At 37.4% G+C, this 24,133-nt stretch overlaps 2 protein-coding genes across 3 annotated transcripts; both read right to left on the reverse strand.

Moving 5' to 3' along the window:
* Positions 1-108: 108 nt before the first annotated feature.
* Positions 109-8,934, reverse strand: LOC146678562 (mitochondrial inner membrane m-AAA protease component AFG3L1-like). Its single transcript, XM_085400966.1, has 16 exons — positions 8,814-8,934; positions 7,602-7,692; positions 7,276-7,391; positions 6,990-7,139; positions 6,809-6,883; positions 6,142-6,266; positions 5,778-6,051; positions 5,496-5,633; positions 5,110-5,263; positions 4,919-5,026; positions 2,386-2,511; positions 2,145-2,255; positions 1,807-1,922; positions 1,509-1,709; positions 1,124-1,318; positions 109-944 (listed from the first exon to the last, which is right to left on the reverse strand). Exons 1-16 carry the CDS (start codon positions 8,919-8,921, stop codon positions 717-719), a joined length of 2,316 nt encoding a protein of 771 aa, XP_085257092.1. The 5' UTR covers positions 8,922-8,934; the 3' UTR covers positions 109-716.
* A 1,925-nt stretch (positions 8,935-10,859) lies between these two features.
* Positions 10,860-23,929, reverse strand: def8 (differentially expressed in FDCP 8 homolog). Of its 2 annotated transcripts, none has more exons than XM_085400959.1 (12): positions 23,790-23,929; positions 22,543-22,665; positions 17,042-17,133; positions 16,769-16,918; positions 15,427-15,568; positions 14,945-15,109; positions 14,616-14,743; positions 13,925-14,038; positions 13,636-13,716; positions 11,610-11,750; positions 11,305-11,414; positions 10,860-10,996 (listed from the first exon to the last, which is right to left on the reverse strand). In XM_085400959.1, exons 2-12 carry the CDS (start codon positions 22,649-22,651, stop codon positions 10,900-10,902), a joined length of 1,329 nt encoding a protein of 442 aa, XP_085257085.1. In that variant the 5' UTR covers positions 22,652-22,665; positions 23,790-23,929; the 3' UTR covers positions 10,860-10,899. The 2 variants fall into 2 exon arrangements, with proteins under 2 accessions (XP_085257085.1, XP_085257078.1); XM_085400952.1 differs by having other exon boundaries at positions 17,042-17,136.
* Between the last annotated feature and the right edge of the window lie 204 nt (positions 23,930-24,133).

The following is a 24,133-nucleotide window of genomic DNA, read 5'->3' on the forward strand; positions in this document are numbered from 1 at the left end:
TGATGGCAAGCTACAATGTAGCCACAGCCACCCTGGGGCGCACTGACAGAGGCGAGGCTGCCGGACACTGGCGCCACCGGGCCCTCTGACCACCACCAGTAGGCAACGGGTGAAGTGTCTTGCCCAAGGACACAACGACCGAGACTGTCCAAGCCGGGGCTCGAACTGGCAACCTTCCGATTACAAGGCGAACTCCCAACTCTTGAGCCACGATCGCCCCAAACAACAGGAAAACAACATCTGCAAAAGGATTGAAATATAAAACAATCAACAATCAAATAGATCTGAACTTTAAACATGTGGCAAATAATAGGATAGAATAGAAAACTGTATCTGCAAAAGGATGAAAATCCAAACCTCAAAATAAAACTTAACACATGATTCCTGCAGCTGATAAGAACATAGCATGATGGCTTATTCCCTTCTAATAACATAATATAATTCTCTTCTAATTATTCATGGTATGTTTTGTTAGTATTATTGCACTTAGAGACTTCCACAGAGTGGAAAAAGGAAACATAAGGCAACTGCAGCAAAATAGTGCACTTGTACATAAAAACTACAATGAAAAAAATTGCAGATTGCACAAAACCTTGGGCAACACATCACCATCTTTTATCCTAAGGTTGTCAGTCACATGAACCACTAACAGACCTCTGACAAACTGCAGTCCAGACCAGATGGTGCCGCACATGAGAGACAACCTTAAAGACAACCTACAGGTAAAGGGCTGATGTGTTTTGCCGATTCTGCAGGTGTTTTGTATCTCCTTTGTTGTTTTGCCAGTCTGTTAGTCCTTCAGGTAGAAAAGTGTCTTCTTTAGATTTCTCCAAGCAATCAACAACCTCTTGATATGAGGACTTCTCCTGAAAGGGGCGAGGTCCTAGCAGTTCCACCATGTCAGCCCTGTCTAGAATCTCTTGGTCTAGAAGATGCTTTGCCACCTGCATTACATGACCAACAGGAAACATCAAGCTTTGAGGTCATTAAAATACACATTTTTTTCATACTCCAAATATATGACAGTTTTGAAAAATGCTCAGCACAAATGAAAATCCATTTGCAGCATCACACTCTGCAAATGTCTCTGAAGCACTTACTACAAATGTTAAAAAGTTCGCACCTTCTCCACCATTTCCTTCTTGTCAAGTATGAGCTCAAGTGTTCGTTGGAAGGCAGCATCTATGAGTGAGCGAACTTCCTGGTCTATAACCTGGGCTGTAGATTCACTGAAAGGTTTGTCAGTTATAAGGCTGCCCCATTGCGGTAGGTCAAAAGAAACCTGACCCACCGCACCATTCATTCCAAACTGTACAATCTAAAATATGAAGAGAAGAAGAATATGAAGACTGGAACAGAAATATATAGTCAATAAAAATCATAAATTATTCTCTATGAGTCATTTTAATTCCATGGATGGTTATGCTTTTTTTTTTGTTGTTGGACAAAATACGGTTTGGTTACGCCTAAATTTCTACAATAAGCCTGTTCTGCAGTGAGGCGAGTACCTGTGCATAGGCAGACTGTGTGACTTTCCTGAGATCATCTTGTGCCCTGGTGGTGACTTGACGAAAGAAAACCTGCTCAGCCACTCGACCACCCAGCATCATACACATTCTGTCAAACAGCTGCTCCTGTGTGAATAGGTACTGCTCTTTAGGTAGATACTGTGCATAGCCCAAACCTGTCCCTCTAGGAACAAGTGACACCTGGTGGAGTACATTATAATGATGAATCTATAATCAGTTAATCATTATAATTATTACAGGATTACTGCAAAAAGAGAGCAAGAAATGTAAATAATACCTTAAAAAGTGGGTCTGCATGTTCAAGAAACCACCCAGTGACAGCATGCCCAGCTTCATGATATGCCAGAGTAGTTTTTTCTGGAAGTTGCAGAACCTGAGATCTTTTCTCTAGACCTGAGAACACAACAGAGATCTTAAAAAAATGCTTAAATCATAATATTAACATCAGGTTAATGGATTGACATAAAATAACATATAAGCTCTATATTTTGACACCAGTGCTTTTATAACTCAGTTGTACTGTATTGTCATTGTATTTATGTAATCAAAAAAGTGGTTATGGAAAGATTCACATATATACTATCAGTTTCTTTTGGTTCATTTTGTTTGACTTACCTCCAACAACCCTTTCAACTGCCCACTCAAAGTGTTTGCTACTGACATACTGGCTGAGACGACGTGCAGCTATTAGAGCTGCCTCATTACACACATTTGCAATGTCAGCCCCTTATACAAACACAGAGAAGCAACAAATAAGTTAGAGTGTGATGAAATTAAAGCAAGAATCAGCTGAAACTGTATGATTTTCTTTTTTAGATTTGTTTGGTATTCAGTGATCATGATCTTTTATTCCCACCAGTAAAATCTGGGGTTAAAGCAGCAAGATTCCTGGCCAGCGTCTCTACATCTACACTGGAGTCCAACTTCAGAGGTCTTAAATGCACCTTAAAGATTGATGCCCTGCCTTTCATATCTGGAGGACCTGCAAAAAACAAAAAAGAAGACCACTGTCTGTATAATTCATTAATAAATCACTCTGCTTCAAGTTCTGTCACATATACAGCACTGTGCAAAAGTCTCACTCCTTAATTCCTTTATATTTGGTTTTCATTGAGCTAGACTTTTCTAAAGTGATCTTGAGAAAAAGTTCATCAGGCTTTCGAGCAAAGACCTGACACAGGACCAGAGATGCATTTGGTCCTTCAATTAATCAATCTGCTGTTCACCAAAGCCTCATTAATAATGGTCTAAGTGGAAGGGTGGCTTTCAAGAAGCAATTCTAAAGGAAGAGCAACCGGAAGAAAAGGCTGAAGTATGTCAAATTATGCAAGAATTGGACTCAAAATGAAGTACTGAAACCAAATTTACAATTTTTAGTTTAAAGGCTCATCAATATGTATGGAGGAACTCATAAGAGAACCTGCCCAGATCCTGAAGATCAACATTATTGAACCTGAGTGGGATCATTTTGATAGTGTAGAGAACAAAAGGAGCCAACATCTGAAAATAACTTTGATTGTCCTTCAAGAAGCCTATTCCTGAAGACTACTTGAAGAAATTACAAGAAAATTGCCTGAGAGAGTTAAGGCTGTTTTGAAGAATAAAGGTGGTCATATCAATGAATGCAATGAACAGCCTACGTCCATTGCAGCCCTTAGTTATGCTGCAATAGATGTAGGCTGCCGGGGATTCCCATGATGCATTGAGTTTTTTCTTTCCAGTCACCTTTCTCACTCAGTATGTGTTAATAGACCTCTCTGCATCGAATCATATCTGTTATTAACCTCTGTCTCTCTTCCACAGCATGTCTTTATCCTGATTTCCTTCTCTCACCCCAACCAGTCGCAGCAGATGGCCGCCCCTCCCTGAGCCTGGTTCTGCTGGGGGTTTCTCCCTGTTAAAAGGGAGTTTTTCCTTCCTACTGTCGCCAAAGTGCTTGCTCATAGGGGGTCATATGTTTGGTGGGTTTTTCTCTGTATCTATTATTGTGCAATCTACTGTACAATATAAAGCACCTTGAGGCAACTTTTGTTGTAATTAATTAATTAATTAATTTGGCGCTATATAAATAAAATTGAATTGAATTGAACTGAATTTAACTTGAATGTTTTTACCTAATATACTGTATTTCCATGTATGTTTGAAAATGCTTTAATAAATTACTGCACATATGTTCAGTTTATTTAGCAAAATATAAAGAATCGAGAGGCAGCTCAAATTTGTTTGCACAGTACTGTGCAAACAAAAAGCTTATAGAGCTGATGCTGACAATTACTCAGCCTTCTGCTGCATTACACGTGCACAATTAGCAACTGCAAAAATAGTTCACTGAAACCATGCCAGCATGAAAAGGTGGTGAATCTTGTTTGTAGAAACTTTACAATAACACTTTTTTTTAAAGGTTTATATTCGGTCGAAAGGCAGAGCAAATTCTAAAACAACAATGTATTGACTTAAAAGTTTCAGTACAGAAGCATTAACTCTTACTGGAGGAGAAATGTTTTAATTCGCTTTTAAAGCCATGAATTCAGCGTAATTTATTTTACCATTTAAAAACCCTTTGTCATTTGCAAGCATCCAGGAAAGGACCCAATATAAGTCCTAAGGCAGTGGCCAAACTTGTGGCTTGGAATACCAAGTTACATAACTAATTGCTCATTAAACCAATTAGAAATGTGAACTTTTTCAGCACTCCCATCTTTCTGTCATCTGTTTACAAAAGACAATATACACAGACAGAAGGACGGGGAACAGAGAATAACAGGGAAATGAGCAACATATCCCATCCCTCGTGTTGGCCTCCAGTTACCTAATCTGTCCTTTATAGAAAAACAGCTCTCTCATTATGATCTTGTTTTCTTTGATAGAGAAAAGTGGTCTGGCCACCCACCCTGTAGTCCTGGTGTTAGGAAAATTAGATCTTAGCAGGCAGGAAATATCAAATTAACCGAAGATAAAAGCAAACATTATGCAACACGTGCTTTTAATGACATAAGACGTAAACAGGCAAGAAGAAACATACAGTAAGTACAAGATATGAGTTTCAATAATGTCAAACGTAACACCTCATCTAAAGCAGGGAAAGTCAAAGTTATGCAGACCATCTGGGTCTGCATGCACACCAGAGCCAGTGAATCACATGTGGAATAATAAACTGGGAAACAGAAATCAAAAAGAAAATAAACTTAATCACAGCAAAAGTAAAAGTGAGCTTGGTGTTGTGGTCAGACACCAATAATCTGAAAATTAACTGAAATTTGAAATGCATCTTAATAAACAAAGAAATAATGGTTTTATATTTATAGTTTTCATAAAAGGTAACTGAGTTGCAACAAGCGAGGAGACTGCAGAGGAAGTAGGCAGATCTGAGGTTAATATTTATACTTCACCTATGTATACATGTCGATCAAAGCGTCCAGGCCTCATCAGAGCTGGATCCAGGATATCGGCTCGATTTGTTGCAGCTAAAACCACGATGTTAGTGCTGCTGTTGAATCCTGCAATGACAAAAGCATTTAGAGGACTGAGGGCTTGTGAAAAAATAGCATCAGAAATGTTGACATAAAACATAATTACCCACCATCCATTTCCACAAGCAGCTGGTTGAGGGTGTTCTCCTGTTCGCCCTCATCACCAAAGTTTTCTTTGCCCCGCTTTCTGCCGATGGCATCAATCTCATCAATGAAAAGAATGCAAGGAGCATTTTTTCGAGCTGTGGCAAACAAATCTCTTATCTAATAAAACACAGAAAAGATCTATTTATTTCTACAGTTATACTAATTTTTGACATTGCCAAAACACCCAAAAGTAGAAAGTCTTCATCATTTTAATTTGATACGAGAATGAGTAATTCAGTGATCTGCTGTATTTGCACATATTGTGGTCACACTGCAGCATCACAAGCATGTGACCCATCATTTTGTTTTCAGACCTGTTGAGAGTCCAATCATTCAGCTCCGTACTAACCCTTGCTGCACCCACACCGACAAACATTTCCTGGAACTCCGAGCCGTTGACTGTGATGAAAGGAACGTTGGCCTCTCCTGCAGTGGCCTTAGCTAGCAAAGTCTTCCCATTTCCAGATGGACCCCATAGCACTGCACCCTGTAAACAAGGGAGTTAATCAGATTTAATGTATTTTCTATCTTAAGGAATTTTTTGTTCCAGTGAGTATGATCAGAATACAGAAGTGCAGAATTGCTTTATTTTAATAAAAATAATAAATTTCTTTATCAAGAAATGACACACCTTAGGAATCTTAGCACCCAGGTCATGATACTGACGTGGGCTTTTCAGGAAATTGATAAACTCCAAGATATCTTGTTTGGCCTCCTCACACCCTGCAACATCTTTAAAATGGACACTGACATTGTTTTTAATTATCCTGGCTTTGGATTCACTTATCCCAAAGAGGCCTCCTCTCCCCCAGCCACCAAGTCCTCCTGCCATCGGCCCCTGCCGTGTTGCAAAAAGTAAAAATCCGACCACAAGTAAGATTGGGAGAACACTCAAAAACAGAGTCCTATGGGAAGAGAAAAACCTTAGTTAGGACATCGATTCTAATAACCTATATATGCAGTAACTTTAAAGTGAAGCTGCTGTACTTTCTCACCCATCACTTTCACTGCTGTAGAGCACAGGTACTTTCTGAATGGAGTCCAGACCTATTTCCTGCTGTGCTAGCTCCAGGTTATGCTCAAATGAGTCTGCGCTGCCAATGTTGAACCACAAATAGTTCTGAAACATGAAGACAACAGCATGTAGTATATGTAGTAAGTATATCTACCTTTACTGTACTTTGACTGACTCTTCATCTGGACTGCAGCCCCTCGGAGGAGGCACACTACCATTGTGCATTGTTAGAATAGCAATTGTTCCTCGTGTGATTTTCTCAGTGTAATCAGTCAAATGCCTGCTGCAAATAAAGGTTAGCAAGCTTTATTTAGAAAAAAAAAGCAATTGATAAGGAAAGACAGTGAGAAAATGAAAACGAAAGTACTTATGTGCCAAATACAAATATGTCGACTGCTGAGATCTGTATTTTAAAACTTGTGCTCTTGGAATTTCAGAAAGTATGTGTGTCCTCTACCAACAAAAGCAAATGGGAATACAGTGTGTGAGAAAAAGAAAGATGTTTGTTTTGTTTGTTTATACAGTCATTTTTATCAATATAGTGAAGTACATTTTGTCGATTCTCATCAGTTTAACAGTAAAAAATAAATGCATTTAGTTTGTATAAGACACTGCAATTACACACTGGGACATTTAATGAAACTGACCACTCGTGATGTGTTCACGCCGGGGGCTGGAAATACTTTGACATACTGTTTGTTGACAACCTCGACATGGCCCACCTGGGAGGAGAGCAGAAGGAATCATTTGTTCACATGGTTGCAAACACAAGCACAGACACACAGGTGTAAGGAAGACACCGTAATTAAAACGATCTCTGCCTCTCACCAAGCCTCTACTCAAGTAGTGATGCACAAAATCCTTCCAGGAGATCTGGACTCCTGTTTCTCTAAAGTGAAAGTACAAGAAAGCTGAGGCCATGCCTGCTGCACCGGCTGCTAGGTTCTGGACCGTTTTATCATCAAAGGGAAATTCCTCCTGTTAGAAATAGGATAATGAAAAAATATTTTAGTTTACAACTCCTATATAGAATCATTTTAGTAAGCATATTTTGTTATTATTTAGTGACTGAAGACGAGGCAGTTATTGCCACAATTCTGGCTATGATTCACACCTGAAAGCGTGACCACCAGTATGATTCCCCTTTTTTCCATCGTTTTCGTCTTTGGTCCTTCCCGTTATTTGAGTCCTGCCATTCCCTTCCACGAGACTCTTCTTTTATATTTCCATCTGAACAGCAATAATAACACAACTGTTCATTGCGGCAGAGCTGAGAAATACAGGGCTTACAAACTCACTGGGTAAAGAAATTATACACAGTTCAACAATACATAGAAAAGTAAGCAATTGTGTTCTTCACACTGCCCTTAAGGTTTACAGTCTATGTGCACACTGATTTAGAGTCATTAAAAAGGTAAACAGCACTAAAAGATGGACTACCTTTTGGCTGTTTCCTTGAGCTAAGTAACCGAGTAACTTGGAAAATGTGTTGATGTAAACCTCCGCATCTTCTTTGGATGAGTGATTTCTTCTGAAATAGGTTAGCAGTGAAGTCAGTCATCAAAAGCCATGTATAAAAAGAAATGTACATGAAATAGATTCAGTTCAATTAAATTTTATTTATATACTGCCAAATCACAACAACAGTTGCCTACAATAATACAAAGAAAACAGAGATGTAAACAAACTAACTGAGAGAAAGGATACAGTCTCATGAAGCAGAGACTGTATTCGTGTTTTTACATTTTAAAAAAAACTCTTTTGTTTGCTCACATGTTTAAGGACTACTGAAATCTGATTAAGATCTAGGCACACTGAAATGTGTTTCATATAACCTAATTATATGCAGTCATTGCAACAATAACACTGAACAGCTGCTGTTAAGGTCAAATATTTACTTCATTTTGGCCATCTGCACATATTTAATGTTGATTCAGTTATGTTTATGGTTTGACTAAACTGATTACCATACAACTGCTCAAATTGTGATTCACTATGAGAGAGCATTTCTCAGTATCAAACATACATAATAGTGCACGCAATAAAACCATTGCTGCAGGTTATGACTCTGGAAAATTAATCTTACACAGCTCAACCATACACATTCACACCGGTAAAAATAATGATCCCATAGTGGAATACAGGCACCTGTTGGTGACAATTTTCCCCTATACAGTTGACTACAGAAAGAAACTGAATACTATGAATGTATTTTTAATAGTAGTTAGTAGATTTTTTTTTATGAAGGAGAGACAATGGGTGATGCAATTCATCTTCTTAAACAGTTTTAAATATTAAAGGAAACTGGATGGATAAATGAGCGAGAGAGAGAGAGCCCCTTTAAAAACAAATGTATTATGAAACTGAGGAAACTGATTTATAAACTACATTAACGGAACGGACATCGCCTACCGTGAGAGAACAAACAATGCAGGAATGATAAATAAACACTGCTGCAGCTTGCTTGGGTTTTTTTTGGAGTTGACTGCTATATCTGGATTTTAAAAAATACCAAAAAACAAACTTTTAACATAATTCCTTGCAAACCATTGTTAGCAAACGCAGGTGACAAAAAAACTTGCGTCATCTATTTTTTTTTTTTTAAGTGTAGTTAAGCTGATATAAAACAATAACGGCGTTTTTACAACCTACCGACGTGAGAACCACGAAGAAGCGAAAAGTAGATGAAGAGGAATAGTTGCGGCTCAGCGTCCGGACTCGGTTCCTACAGTAGCCGACAGTCAAAGAGAGGAGACTCATCCTGTCAGCCCGACTGACTGACGGACCGACTCACCGCAGAGCCATTAGGAGAGGCACCGGAGGCACGGTGCGTATCACAGTCATCTCGCGAGATTTTGGTTACAGACGCTACAGGTAGGCACCAGTCTTCCAGCGGGTTTTTTTTTTTTTGTTGTTGTTGTTGTTTTTGTTAAGCCCAGTTTTAATGTTGGAAAGCCAAAGAGATCTATCTTCATTTGGATTTTTTGTTGTTCTTAGTTGCAGACCGGTCATTAACAGACAGAATTAAAACCATTGCTTAAATGCATTTCATTAATTTATTCATGCACTACTCATATGTTTAACAAGCCATGGTGTTTACCAACACCATGTAAGTCCATTAGTTTGGAAAAAATATATATACAATACATCATGCTGAAAGATAACACAGCCAAAACTCATTATTTTAAAACAAATACATAAAGGTCAGCATTTACACATTAACCAAGGTTTGCCACTTAACATACAGAGACTTAATTAAGGGAATTTAGACTGAAACAACTACCATGATGGTATGAAAGGGTTTGGATAACAGCTGTTAAGTAACCTGACAGCCTTAGGCACACAATTTTCATGAGCATCAACAGACATTTGCTACACTGCATGAAAACAGCACTGATTAAACACATATTAAACTGCACAGCATTAGTTCACAGTTTTGAATTTAAAAAAATGAAAGCACATAAAACAACTCTCATAGTCTTTGTGTCTTACAGTTTAACAATTTTCTTTACAAGGAAAAGTACCGTACTGCTAATGCATGCTTTCATTATATATATATATATATATATATATATATATATATATATATATATAGCTGGAGAAATACCAAGGGCTCAGAGAAGAGCTCGAGAGGATGTGGAGGGTGAAGGTAACGGTGGTCCCCGTGGTAATCGGAGCACTAGGTGCGGTGACTCCCAAGCTAGGCGAGTGGCTCCAGCAGATCCCGGGAACAACATCGGAGATCTCTGTCCAGAAGAGCGCAGTCCTGGGAACAGCTAAGATACTGCGCAGGACCCTCAAGCTCCCAGGCCTCTGGTAGAGGACCCGAGCTTGAAGGATAAACCGCCTGCAGGGGCGTGCTGGGTGTTTTTTTTTTTTTTTTATATATATCTGTTGCCAATACAGTACACATATTTGAAGTTATGTTTTCAGTGATTGTATGTATACACATTAATTTTTTTGTTCACCTATACCATTCGGTACGGTGCAAATAGGAAAAGAGCTGAAAATAAACAGTTAAGGCCTGAAAATCTACATAATTGAAGACTTTATGAAATATCAACAGATCAATATATTGGTTCTAAATAAACAGCAATTGAACTCATAGAAAATATGTCCAAAAAGGGGAGATGGGTAAGTGGCAGTGACCAACTGGTCACACAGTCTAACAGATTTAATCCCATTTTAAACTATGTCAACATATAGCTTTTTTTGTGCAACATCACCCATCTGAACCTAATAAACTGAAACTTGGACATGGCAGCACAGGAACTGGATGCTGAAAGGCATATTTTTGGCGATTTTCTTATTGGACGCTGGGCTTCTAAACTTTAAAATTCTGATATATGGCAACTTTAAAGTTCAGCATTATTGGCAGTTTGGATTAAAGTAGTTGAGGCTTGTAACAGTAAATATACAATTTCTGCATGCATAACCACCTACTGATCAGGTGGATTTTTTCTCTACAGAGCATTTACTTGTAAATTTAGAAACACACACCAACATTAAATATACACGCAGTGGTTTGTACATCTAAGTTCTGTAGGAATGCAAAGGTTTGATAAAAATATATTCATTTCCAGATGAATTTTAAATACCCTGCCTCATAATGCAGTGCACAGGAAAAACAAAAGTCAGAGCATAATCATAAAACAAAATAAAGAAAGATTGTGGGTTTTTTTTTTCCATAACGAAGCAAAGTGCAGCATCCACTTAAATCCCAGGGTCCTTTCCAGAGTTAGCTTTCTTTCACATCCAGCTCCTCTTCATCCTGCTTACGCTCAGTCATTCGTGCACATCGTGGACAAGTTGTGGAATTGTCAAAGTAACAATCTCTACAGAGGTACACAACAAAAAAACATCAACATTCATGTCAGTTTGGTTATTTCTTTTAGTAACAGTTTAATAATTGGGAAATCATAGTGCTTTGCAAATTGAAGTACCATTTGTTAAACAGAAATACTCCTAATTACCACTTTAGCAATGGAATTTGAAGGTATGTTATTCTGAAGATCTGTTTTATTATTGGTATCTCCACTCAAAACTTTTATACAAACAATTTCCTTTTATCAATTAATTTTAAACACTTCACAAAGAGAAAATTTGCTGTATTTTTGAGCCCAAATCGTTGGTGATGACTAACCTGTGAAAGACAGCAGAGCAGTCATGGCACACTGAGGTGTGACTGTCAAAGGGGAACAGGATGTCTCCCTCCTTGCAAAGCTCACACACAAATCCTTTGGCCTGACAGCGCTACAAATACACACATGGACAGCACAAACCATTAATATGGCACAGAAAGATACAATGATATCAACAAATACTAAAAACATTTCAGCCATATATTAGTACATGGTGAATTTGCAAGTCCAACACAGCCCCTCTTCTTCATGATATAGTTCAACAGTGCCATCAGTAGGGAAGTTTGTGCTTTATGTATGAGCTCACCTCGCAGTCTAGTTTGATGTGCTTAGCAAATGTGGTGTGGATCTCTGTGAGGGAACAGCTCAGTCTGCCAGTGGAAATGTCAATCAAATCCTGTAGTGAGTACATGTCGTCGTTCTCGACAAAGTGTTGGCGATCTTGTAGCTGGAAAATATAAATGCAAAAAAAGGAAATGGGCAACTTTCATATTATGAGACTCAACTCTTTAGTGCAAAAAAAGGATATCAGACTCAAGCATAGTTTTAAACATATTATTTATTTATTTTAACAGTAGGGAAACATTTTAAAACAATTCAAACTGACAATTCATAAAAATATGTTTAGTATAGATTAAAACTGAGCTAATACAGAACTTGAGATCACAAGAGTCAATTTAATTTATGCAAGCTAATTAGTGATATCCAGTGGCTCACCCGACTGTACATCATCAGCCTTCTTTAGTTCAGTACTCTTCACTTCTATCACATGGTGGTGCTGTTTTAACATACTGCTAATAGGCTGCCTGTGTCAGTGCTTCCATTTGCATTTTTCTAAATGGTAAGTAAATTGATAGCAAGTTTTCCAAACTGGGTTGTTTACATTCTTGCTAACTTTGAAGGGTTAAATTGTAAACTCTGATCATCCAGTGGAGACTGAAACAATATTAACTGTTTATAATATGATAATGAAAAAAAAAACTTTCTTAATGCACATGTTTGTTTGTACAAATACACACACGCTTATATACAGCTGAGAAAAAAAGGCCTAGTCTAAATTTGTAAATGCCAGTTTAAAAAAGTTGAGGCTATCAGTTCTTCATCCCAACCTTATATGAAAAGAATCTATTAGCCTATTAGACATTGGGCAATTACAAGATAATTTTATGATTTACATGCAGAATTGTCTAATAGGCTAATAGTATTGCTTGGATCAGGTTTAATTGAGATAATTTATTATAACTAGATAACGTTTCTGCTTGAAAGCAAGTCCTTGTTTTACCCAATAAAATTCAGTGTTGGTCAAGTTACTTGAAAAAAGTAATCAGTAACTAATTACTGATTACTTCCCCCAAAAAGTTATCCTGTTACTTTACTGATTACTTATTTTCAAAAGTAATTAATTACCTAGTTACTTAGTTACTTTTTAAAAACACGATTTACAACCTGAATAGGTGATAAAGCGATAGATCTTTCAGCCCAATTCTACTTTTTCTGCATAATCTATCATATAAAATGTAATCAAATGGAAAAGTCTCTTTTTAAAACTTTAAATCTTTTAACTTTATGCATCAAGCAAAAACTTAATTATATGCAACATTCTCTGACTGGAATAAATTAGTTTAACATTTAAACCTATTTTCTGCACATTCCAGCACATAAAATAAAATAGTTTTTTGTGTTTACACTCACTCTTTCAAATAAATGCAAGTAAAACACAGCAGAAAATAAATAAAATCAAAGACTAGTGGTCCTGTTGCTCTATTTTCACCTATAAAGCAGGAGTAGGGTAGGCAGAGGTTTGCCCTGGTGCAGGTGTGCAGCAGCGGTCAGTTGAAGAATCCGCGAGTTTCTCTGTGAATTTCCCATTACGTCGTTGTGCACTCGGTGCTTGCTTGGAAGTTTAGGGGGGTTTTTTCGCTGTAAAAAGACGTTTTCTTCCCATGCACAACGGACACTAATGTTTTCGTCACTTTTTATGGAATCAAACTCAAAATAAGGTCAGTACTTCCACGCTTTAAACGCTGCACGCTCATACTCTCTCCCACACTCGATATATTATCCATTGTTGATCTGTACACAGCTGTTGTCACGAACGTCGCTTACATCACTGTCATGAGACATTCTCGCAAAAAATCACAGTTTTAGTAACGCAGCATGCTTACGTGAAAGTAACAGTAATCTAATTACCGTTTTTGCAATAGTAATCCCTTAAGTTACTCGTTATTTGAAAAAAGTAATCAGATTACGCGTTACTGCCCATCTCTGATAAAATTTACTAAAATCTACTAAAAAATTACATCTTAAACCTCTGACAATAAAAAGTTACTGACCTGTAGTAGCAGCCGAGCTTCCATTGCCTCCTTGCAGGTGATAAAATAGGGTTTCATTAACAGAATATCTTGACGAAGTTTCTGTGGGAGAAAACACACACAAACATTTCTGTCACTCTTAGTGAATGGAGTGACTCACCCACTTGCCTGTCCTGGCAACACTGAATGAAAAAAAAAAAAAAATTTAGGGATAGGTTGGCTGACAACACAACTGTGAAAGTAATTATTTATTTAAAACAAGTCTATTAAAAATAAGCTGAAAAATAAACTTCAATGGGAAGCTACCCACCCTGATTTCAACCAGTTCCTCCACAAAGTTGAATAGCAGCGGGTTTATTTCTTTCAGCCTTAGCACGGGGCGTGACATCATCAGGGCCAGGTAGCGCATTGAGGAGCGACAGACCTGAGATAGAGACACTATCAGAACACAAACTGGCTCAATACGCCCTCAAAACACACTGACATACCTTCATCATAAGACAGTGAGCTTGGTTAATCCTGCACTGGTCGACAGCTTTAACGAGTAAATGTGCATCATCTGATTCAAATTCACAAACCTCGCCCTGCACTGGGATGATTTTAAAAGTAGGTCACATGCCACCAGATAAATGATTCTACCAGACACGGGAATGTAATTGAGTTGAGTGACATATAAATAACATTAATCTGACTTCCCTTGAGTAAATTTTTAAAACCTGGGGAAACTTCTTTAAAGGATGGTTTCGCAGTTTTGTAGTACTCTAGTAAATTGAGTTAATCAGTGGAATGTCCATGCGTGATATGCATGTATATGTATACGATTCTGTCTAACTTTGATGTAAAGCAGTAGCATCCACTAAATAATATTAAAAGCACATTTACAAATTCTAGCCTCTTTCAGTCCAATCAAAATGTTCAGATAACATGTTAATGAAATTTAGTTTACACATTTATAAATTTTATTTTCATGTGCTGAGTGTATCTGCGGTTGTTGAGGTTACCTTCCTTGATTCAAACTCCCAGTTGTGGATGACACGAGCTGGAATGACAGCCGTGTCATTCCAATGACATGTGCTGCAGTAATACTGGCCAGTGTAGTCACACTGTCTGGCTTCACTAGGTACGCCCCCTGCAAGATAAATACAAAAAAGTACAGTTAAACTATAAAACAAAAGAACATGTACACATCACCAAAATGCATTTAAAATACTATAGAAAACATAAATATCTAAATTTTCCACAACTAAGGCAACCAGAGGTCGTTTTATATATATATATATACACTCCTAATTGGGCTAACCAAACATAAACACATTGAATTTGTACTCACTCAGTGAAATTTGTGCACGACATTCTGCACAGCGGTAATCTTGCCGGTCTAGTCCTATTTCAGGACAAATACTGAGCTCGTACTCAGACTGGTGGCTGACCTTTGACCTGACACAGGGTTTAGTGATCAGATTCATACACTTACTATGGCAACGATAATAGCATCCTGAAAAAAGAAAGAGATAACTTCAAATTATAATATATAGTTTTGTTTTCGCCATCAAGATTACTCATTGTCTCACCTGTCACTGGTTCAGACAGAAACATTTCATACAACAGAATGGAAGTTAAGCCTCTTTGAACTAGGGGGCAAATGGATTGCACAGATCTCTAATTACCTTCTGAGTGTATTAAGGCTTGAGAGCACAGCAAATGATATTAGAAGTCTGAATTTTGAGCAGTGTTAACAGAAATGTTTCAAACTTTTGGGAACTAAACTTTCGGTAATCTTACAGCGCTCTACCAGTATCTACTATGTCTCACCTGTGCAGGTATACCAAGTCTGGATAAGGCCCCAGATAATAGTGCTACACTTATCACAGGTCTGTTTCACACTCTTGCTCTTTTCCTTGGAGAAGCGGTGTTCCAGTAGGACTCTCAGATTAGGCTCATCTTCCTCTGGATCCTTTAAAATGATGCATGCGAAAAACAGAACACACAAAACATGGCTGTAACACTGTTTTGTGTACATCTGCAAGAGATAGCAACCTATGTGCAATTAAGTTTGTTTACACTTACACTACCTTGTGTTTTGTATAGCCTAAACAAAACTGATGGGAATGCATAAAAAAACATCAAGGATTAATTTCCTGATGTATGAAACTCTTTTGATTCACAAAACTTTTCTGCTGAACTTGGACCAGAAGGCATAACAGCGGTCTTACGATGGAATTTGAAGTGCTCTGGGTAAATTTCATAGATAGAGATATAATTTGAGTTGCTTCACATGATAAAGTTCAAAATGAAAGAGATTATGGATGTTAAGAATCAAGCTAAGCAATTGTATATGTTTCACTGCTTTATTTAAAAAAAAAGAAGAAGAAGATTCCTTTGTCCGTTATTATCACCGTGACTTATTCTTTAACATTTTTATTATGTTACAGTAATCAGTGTGACACACTGCCTGTGTGTTAAAGTGCTCTTGTTAGTGTTTAAGTGTTGTTAAAGTGAAGAAACTGTCAAATTGTTAAGACATGGGGGGTGACTTCAGAGTAATCTTTCTTGGTCAACCGGGATCTTGCTATTGGAAACAAACTAATGCACTGAAAAACAAAGCCAGATGATAACTGATACTTTCTTTACTGTTGATGAATGGGCTTGATTAATGAGCTTGTTTATTTGAAAGCCCTTTAATACACTAGACTGTAAAACTTTGTTTTCTATCATTTATAAACAAAAAAGGGAATTTATGCAAACTCTTCGCCAACTCTTCTCCAAGAATGTCTGCAATGCATTTTCACACATTTCATAAAGGGCAAAATACTCAAATCAAAGCAGTTTGGAGTGTTTTAGATGTTTTCCTACCATAGTTATCACCCTGTATACTTACAGGCCCAACATGATCACTAAGAATCTCCTCCTCCTCTGACATCAATCCTCCACACATGGTCACTTCTCTAAGGGTTTCTTAAGAGTTCAACTTGATTTTAAGGTTTTGACCTTACTAAGTCTTTCAGATGACATTATAATTTAAAACTATATTAATAAAACTGAACTTTGCATTTGTACAGATTTCCATTAATATTTAAAGCCTGTTACACTTATCCAAGAACACACAACTACAATATAATGTCATGCCCTTCTCAATTTTCCCCTCAGTCCCAACCTTAAGTTCTTGCAGTTTGAGGCGCAGGTGGATAAGTTTCACTACATTGTCTTTTTGTCTCTCTGAATGCTCTGGCAGCTCCAAGATCAGCTTCTTACATTCTTCTATTGCCAGTTTAAGCTGTTCAATGTCTGATGCCACAAAAGAACCCTGTAACATGATATGAAAATGGAAGACAAGGAAGTTTCACATTTTACAGTATAAACAGTTAAATTGAAAGTGATAAATTATTTTTACTGGGTTACAAATCAGAAAAACGTAAGGAGTACTTACCACAGGCCTTGAGAAGTGATCCTCAGCTAGACCGAGGTCCATGGTTCGATCTGAACTGTGTGTTCTGGTCCCAGGGAAAACCTCAGGTCTTGCTTCTAAATTGAGGAAAACATGGCATAAAGCGCTGTTCTTCTTGCAAGCATACACACTACATTCTGGCAAGTGCACTCGGTCACGCTTGCTAATTTCATCCACATGACTATTGTGGAATGAACTTTGAGTTGCTTTATTACTGCTTTATTACTGTCACATTTACATGTCTGCAACCAATCTCTTTCACAATTATTCGTTCTGAATGTGTCGAAATTAGTTAAACCATCCGACATCCCAGGGCTAGCGATTTTTCCAGTCGGGCTACCAAAATCCATCTCAGCCCTGCCTGTCGGGCTATCATAGGAAGAAAAAATATATGTCAATGCTTCTGCATTCTTTCGCAAATGTATCTGGGTAATTTTGTCATTGGCATCAATGAGTCACTGTCAATATGTGACATATTGAAATGCCGTTTGAATTTGTGCTTTTTTTGCGTTCACTTTCACGTTGCGATCGCATGAACTGTGTATAGAGAGCGGCAGTACTGATTGGTGAGTGACAGATTAATTGCGCACCAATTCCTCTGGCATCGTCTTATCAATCGTTAGCTTACTATTCAAACATGACAAGTAAAATCTCCCGCAGCAAGCTTAAACATGTGATAGAGGTTGATTGCGCAGAGAATCACTGACCGTTATGTAAGTACGTGTGTAAAAGCAGATGGATTTACGCAGGTATTTTAGTTCTGCAGAGCCAAATAAGACAGTTCAGGGTGAAGAAGGGAGAGCCAAAGAAAAGCCTACCACAAAACAGAAAAGTTATTATAAATCAGACGATGAAGCAAAAAGAAAGCGCAGCTTTTTTGGTTTCATGGACAAAATAATTTCTGTGGCTGGAATATGATAAGCTAAGTAACATAATGTTCTGCCGGGTGTGTCGTGAGTTTCCCTCAAATTCTGAGTCGGCAAGCGCCTTTGTTACTGGGACCAGTAATTTTAAGAAAGACCCCATCAGAACCCATGAGAAATGCAAGAAATGCATTATTGCTCAGTCTGCAGTATCGTTCCCAGAACAAACACCAATTTCAAAAAACATACTAAAAATAAACCAAGCACAACAAGAAGTCCTGGAAAATCTGTTTAGAACAGCGTACTATGTTGCAAAGAGTGAACTACCATTGGCAAAATTTAGCAGCCTTTGCAAACTTCAAAAGGCAAATGGCCTAGATCTCGGTTCCACTTACCTGTGATTTCAGTGGAAATTTCAAAATCAGGATCTGACACACACTGATTCATGTCCTACACAGTTCTTACAAGTTCATAGAAATTTCTGTTCAATTTGAGCCAAATATTTGAGTTGATGATTGTAATTTTTATACAGTTGTTGTAATTTGTGTTTTAACTATTTTTTGATTGATGTTTTGTTTCCTTTACAATATAATATTGTAAAGGAAACAAAACATTAATCTTTTTTTTTTATTTGGGCAACTTAAATTTATTTTGGACTACCAAAAACGAAGAGTGCCTGCCCGAAGGGCTACCAGGGATTTTGAAATTCTGCGAGCCCTGTATGACTTGTACTTTTGTTTAAAAACAACAACAACAAGAACAACTTTGTATAGAATTTGTGTTTTACCAATCTCAATTTCTTTCATACAGTTTAATAATTGGCACTAGATGTTGGCAGAATGATCCAAATATCAATATTATTGATGCAAATGCTGGCCATGGCATTAGACAGATACTAGTGTGATAGGATCGATGCTTCGTTTCTATCCTCCAAGTTCAGTATGTAGCCTACTGAATTGCGTTAAATAAATGTTTGTTTTTTTATAGTTTAGTATATTTTAAATTTAAAATATACTAAACTATACACTATATGCTACTATACTAAATTAACATTCATAAAAATATACACAAAATATATACTTTGTGTTGACTGTCACATCTATTTTTTCATATATAACATATTTAATCAACAGAAGTTCACCCAAAGTGCTTTAGAGACAGCACATTTACATTACTGGTCTTCAAAAAAACCCAAGTTTCAAGATACATGAAAATCTGAAAGATGTTTTTATCTATGTGTTATGGTGGAAAGTAAAATTACAGTGACAGTGATTAAAATGTGATCAGCATTAGCAAATTAATGACAATTCTTCTCATAAATGATTACGCACTAGCCTGGCCTACATAACCTGTCTACAAGTTAAAACTATCAGTATCAGTACTGATATCAGCAATAACTGGCCCTGCATTTACTTGGTGTAAATACATCAATATCAAAATTTGCGCAGCAGTAATTGACACCAACACTTTCACAGTCTGATCAATATCCATTCTTTACTCAAACTGATGTTTGGCATTTTCATCTGTTACAATACAAGTCTGAATTTAAATTAAAGCAAGTGACAAATTAACATTTAAAGTGCAGTGAGAGTAAACTTTCAGCTATCCATACTGACAACTGAGATTATTCTGATGAAGTGAAAAATTAGTAAACAGAACTGAATGATGGAATTTAAAGGTTGAACAAATTCAAATATATTTAAAAAGATTAAGTCAGTGTTTAGCTATTCAAATAATGTTTAATAAACTAAAAGAATCACATTATACAAACAGTGTTGTTACCTGCGTACACCTCTGAACAAAACATGTTGAAGGAATTCAGCCTTGTAGTTCCCAATAGACTCAGAGTAATGAGGCACCGTAGAATCAGAACAGCTATCAGTGAGTCATTCTTGCTCATCAAAAAGCAAAAAGTGTATTTTTCCAAGTCCTAAATTACAGGAAGTGTTACTGAAGTACTGCTTACTCCCATGCGTTTCATTTCCTCTACTTCAGCTACAGCATTTCCAACTTCCTTTTCCTTAGTCACAACAGACCAGTGTCCTTGCTCCTTATGCATTAGCAGGATCTGCCCTACATTACAAGGAAACTATTAAACTAAGTGCACAAATTGATGCAAGCTCAATCATTCAGGTAGGGAAATCTCAAAAAGTTGACTCTGTTCATCTGGATGTAGCGTTTTCCATAGGAGAAATGTTTCGTCACTCATCCAAGTGACTTCTTCCGTCTCAGCTGACTGCTTAATGATCAAGAAACTGACCTCACAGCCCATGTTTGTCAGTGGTGCTAGTTTCAGTTATTATGCAAATGTCCTGTTTATACGGTTGGGAAAACCTGCTGAGACTGAACAAGTCACCTGGATGAGTGATGAAACGTTTCTGCACAAATTAACTTTAATGAGGGATTTATTGCCTATACAGTAACTGAGATATACTGCTTGTGTTTTTGAAAAGGAAGCAAACATACATAGTGACATTAAGAAAAAACTGGAACCATGAATGCAAAAAAACCCCACTTCCCACTGCAACAACAAACTGTTTTAGAAAGGTAAATGCCAAGATCACAAATACCACTTGCTGTAATGCAGCCGCAAAGCATCACAAAGCCACCACCAGGCTATACAGATGGCTGTATAACTGCAACTTTAGCTTCCCGCAATTAAATGAACATGATTGAGCAATATTTAAAATGTGTGCGCTCCCAATTAAAATCCAAAGTAAAAACAAATCAAGCACTGTGATTGGCACATGCCTCCATGTGTTAATCACAGCTGTTGGCGGTTCCTGGACTAATTTGGAGTAACACTATGTTGAAAGACAGATATGAAGAGCTTGTCCCTCAAAACATCATCATCTGTTGCTTGGGAATCCTTTGGATTTAGCACAAGTGTCCTGGAACAAATCATATGCAGCTACTTCTATGTGTCTGTACTGCAAAGCAACACAACTTCAATCACCTAAAAAGACACCAAAAACTGCAGTAAAATTCATGCATGAAGGCCAAGAAAACCATTGCAGTGCTTGCTAGCATGAATCATTCAGTACCATTGCAGACACACACCACGTGTGCCCACTAAAGAAGTTGAGTAACAAATCTTTCAGGAAAATGGTAAACTTACTGCGCAAACCATATGTTATCCTGTCATGCAGTGTCCTGATAATTTTGTTTAGTTAGGTTTTGGTACTGGTTTTTTTCTTTTAAATATTTGTTATTTTTCTTTAAAGATAATTTAGGTGAATAAAAAGGACCAATTTTATTTTCATGCAAAGATCTGGACAGATGTGAAGATAGGAAAGCAGTGTTGTGGTTACATGTGATCTCAATCCATCCATCCACTGTCTTCCACTTATAATTGTCAGGGTCATGGTGGGGGCTGGAACGTATTCCAGCTACCATAGGGCGAGAGAGGCAGGACAGGTCGCTAATCTGTCACAGGGCCAACACATAGAGACAGACAACAATTCACACTCACATTCACACATGAGCAATTTAGAATTACCAATTAACCAAACCCCACTAACTGCATGTCTTTGGACTGTGGGAGGAAGCCAAAGTACTTGGAGAGAACCCACACAAACACAGAGAAAACGGAAAAGGGACAAGAACACTCCACACAGAAAGGCCCCGGCCAGATGGTGGAATCAAACTCAGGACCTGTGGTGTTAATCACCACACCACCGTGCTGCCCCTGTGCGATCTCAATATTAGTCAAAATAATCATAATCAAAAAATTAAAATAATCTTGATTATCAGTTGTCAGTGCTGGGGAGTAAAGGAATACATGTTACCTTATGTATTTAAAATAGACTGCAGACTGTTAAGACTTGATGGATAGCAGTAACAATAATCATGTGAAGTTCTGAAAGCAGTCTATGAACTAAACTCAGCTAAAGCCAGCTAACAATGTTAGCTCGGTGGCGAGTAGCCTTCAGTAATAGTAATAAATCACAGAGCATTAGCGCAATAATGTAGATGTGAAAGGCATTACAATATATTAATCCAAAGTATTTAGAATACGTTACTCACATTGAGTAACGTATTACATTGCAAACTACATTTTTGGGCATGTATTCTGTAATCTGCAGTGGAATTTGAAAAGTAATCTTCCAAGCACTGTCAGTTGTGCAGCCCTAATTGTATTTCTCTTCATCACTCCATAAGTACTGTTGCCATTGATTTTCTGTCCAGTTCTTGTGCAATTTGTAATTTTCTCAGTGTTTTCCTTTATTAATAATGGCTTCTTTCACTGAGACCATTTCTGACGACGCTTCAGCAAACAGCAGATACATCACTGGAAGACCAGATGCAATTTTTTTGTATATTCAACTTTTTTCCTGTCTATCAAACTAGTCACCTTTTACAGGCACGGCTAAATTCAAAATTTGCATCATCATGATAAAGAGATTTAAAAAATGTTAAATACGCATGTGACGATGAAGGAAGACAGTCAGAGAAATCGATCAGTGTGAGGTGTAAACTCTGTCTATATGGCTTAATACTAAGATGAAGCAGGCAAATGAAAGACAACAAAGAAAACAATGTATATTATTTTCCTGAATTTAACTACAGGTGTGAAAGCAATCCTTAGACAGTTGTATCATAACTTGTGGCAAACCTCACCATGTTGCGGGGGTGTTTTGTCTCCTTGGGGACCATCCTCTTCCTCTCCACGATCAAATGGATTGAGGCGGGTTTGGCGAAAAAGTGCAAGTCTCTCATCATACTCCATTTTATTGGCTACATCTAAGAAAGACAAACAAAACAAAGCAATTGTCTTCTCTTGGCTTTATGTATTGAAACATTACGAGGAATCTCAGTTTCCTTTCAGAAGGAAGCTGGTTAGCCAGTGTTTATACTTGGTTCGGCTTACTGTGCAGTGATAGACATTGTGTTGACATTTACTTGGTCATGAGCTGTTCATGGGTCATAACTCTCACTAAGAGCCCAATGGTTTCAAGAAAAATAAAGGCAAAATATGTGCTGCATGTTACAAGCAGAAATATGAATCCGTGCACATCTTTAACTTCGTTCAAATACATAATACATAGTCCTGAATGAGAGTTATACCAAGGCTACTGCTATTTTATACTTGCAATTTAGGTCAGATCTTAAAAAAGATTTAGTCTTACACATTACAGAAAAAGTTCCTTTACATCTAAAATGAAACAAAATCTACTTTTTCATCAGATCCTCCCTACCTCACAAAACTCTTTCAAACTTTCAAACTCCACATCCATATGCTAGAATACCAGAGAATACAAATGTCCTGTTGAAAATTGTAACCATAACGAAGGAAACTCTGATACATAATTAAAGGGTTAAGGGTAGTAGTAATTGTAATTTAATTCCATGTAGATTTTATGAAGCTACACTAGAGACAGCCTGACAGGTACACTAGCACTCCCTTTGGCTGGTTAATTACCATTAAGTCTAATTTTCACTGAGGCTGAAGATGCATGAATCTCAGTGGTATGTGTAAGCTCTACTTCAACAGTCAACAAAAACACGCCCTACAGACATTTTATGGACGACTTAAGTAAATAAGGTCAAACGAGGTAACACTGCAAATACTGAAAAGACCGAGAAACGTTAAGTTGGAGCTTTATTTCACTAATTATTACCACTTAAGGATGATGCTGCAGTAAGTCATAATGTGCTAAGAGGTAACCTTAATGTTATTTCGTTCATCACAGCTAAACAGCTTAACAGGGCGTTAACAGGGCGCTAAAAGGGCAAGTCCATATCCAAACACGGATGTCAACAAACAGCTAATGCTAGCTAGCTAACAAGCTTTTAAACCAGCAAGTCGTCCGTTGATTTGATGCTAATGTTTGGTCATTAAAGCGGCCGTCTAGTTGGAAGCTTACCCCGTTGTTGAACGAATTTATCAGCAGCAAACTAGCAGCTATATTATAATATAATAATATATTTTGTGGACGACGTTTATGATGAATATAGACAGCCGTCCCCGTTTTGTTTTGCCTTTGTCATGGGTAACATCACACAGGGGGAAAAAAACGTCAAGTCATACTTCGTCAAAGTAGCGAGTTCCGGCGAGATTTTCAAAATAAAAAAATAACCATTGCCATAATGAAGTAGTGTAGAAGAAATAAAAGAAACTCAAGTGGTAAATAAAGGCTACATTTAAAGCGACATCTGTATTTGCAACTTAGTAAATATGTTTTGACACGTGGTATACCAATATAGATTA

Source organism: Rhamphochromis longiceps, linkage group LG1 (assembly GCF_057381845.1).
Source record: "Rhamphochromis longiceps isolate RC_006_pf linkage group LG1, R_longiceps_female_GT1.1, whole genome shotgun sequence".
NCBI lineage: Eukaryota > Metazoa > Chordata > Actinopteri > Cichliformes > Cichlidae > Rhamphochromis > Rhamphochromis longiceps.

Excerpts from the sequence above, each read along its gene's own strand:
- def8 (XM_085400952.1), bottom strand. The coding sequence starts at position 22,651 with ATGGAGTATGATGAGAGACTTGCACTTTTTCGCCAAACCCGCCTCAAT. Across the intron at positions 17,137-22,542 it reads CAAAACACCCCCGCAACATG|AAGCAAGACCTGAGGTTTTC; the intron begins GTGAGGTTTGCC and ends TCCTCAATTTAG. Across the intron at positions 15,569-16,768 it reads TCAAACTGCAAGAACTTAAG|GATCCAGAGGAAGATGAGCC; the intron begins GTTGGGACTGAG and ends ATCATTTTAAAG.
- LOC146678562 (XM_085400966.1), bottom strand. The coding sequence starts at position 8,921 with ATGAGTCTCCTCTCTTTGACTGTCGGCTACTGTAGGAACCGAGTCCGG. Across the intron at positions 5,634-5,777 it reads TGGGTGCTAAGATTCCTAAG|GGTGCAGTGCTATGGGGTCC; the intron begins GTGTGTCATTTC and ends CCTTGTTTACAG. Across the intron at positions 5,027-5,109 it reads GCTGCTTGTGGAAATGGATG|GATTCAACAGCAGCACTAAC; the intron begins GTGGGTAATTAT and ends TTGTCATTGCAG.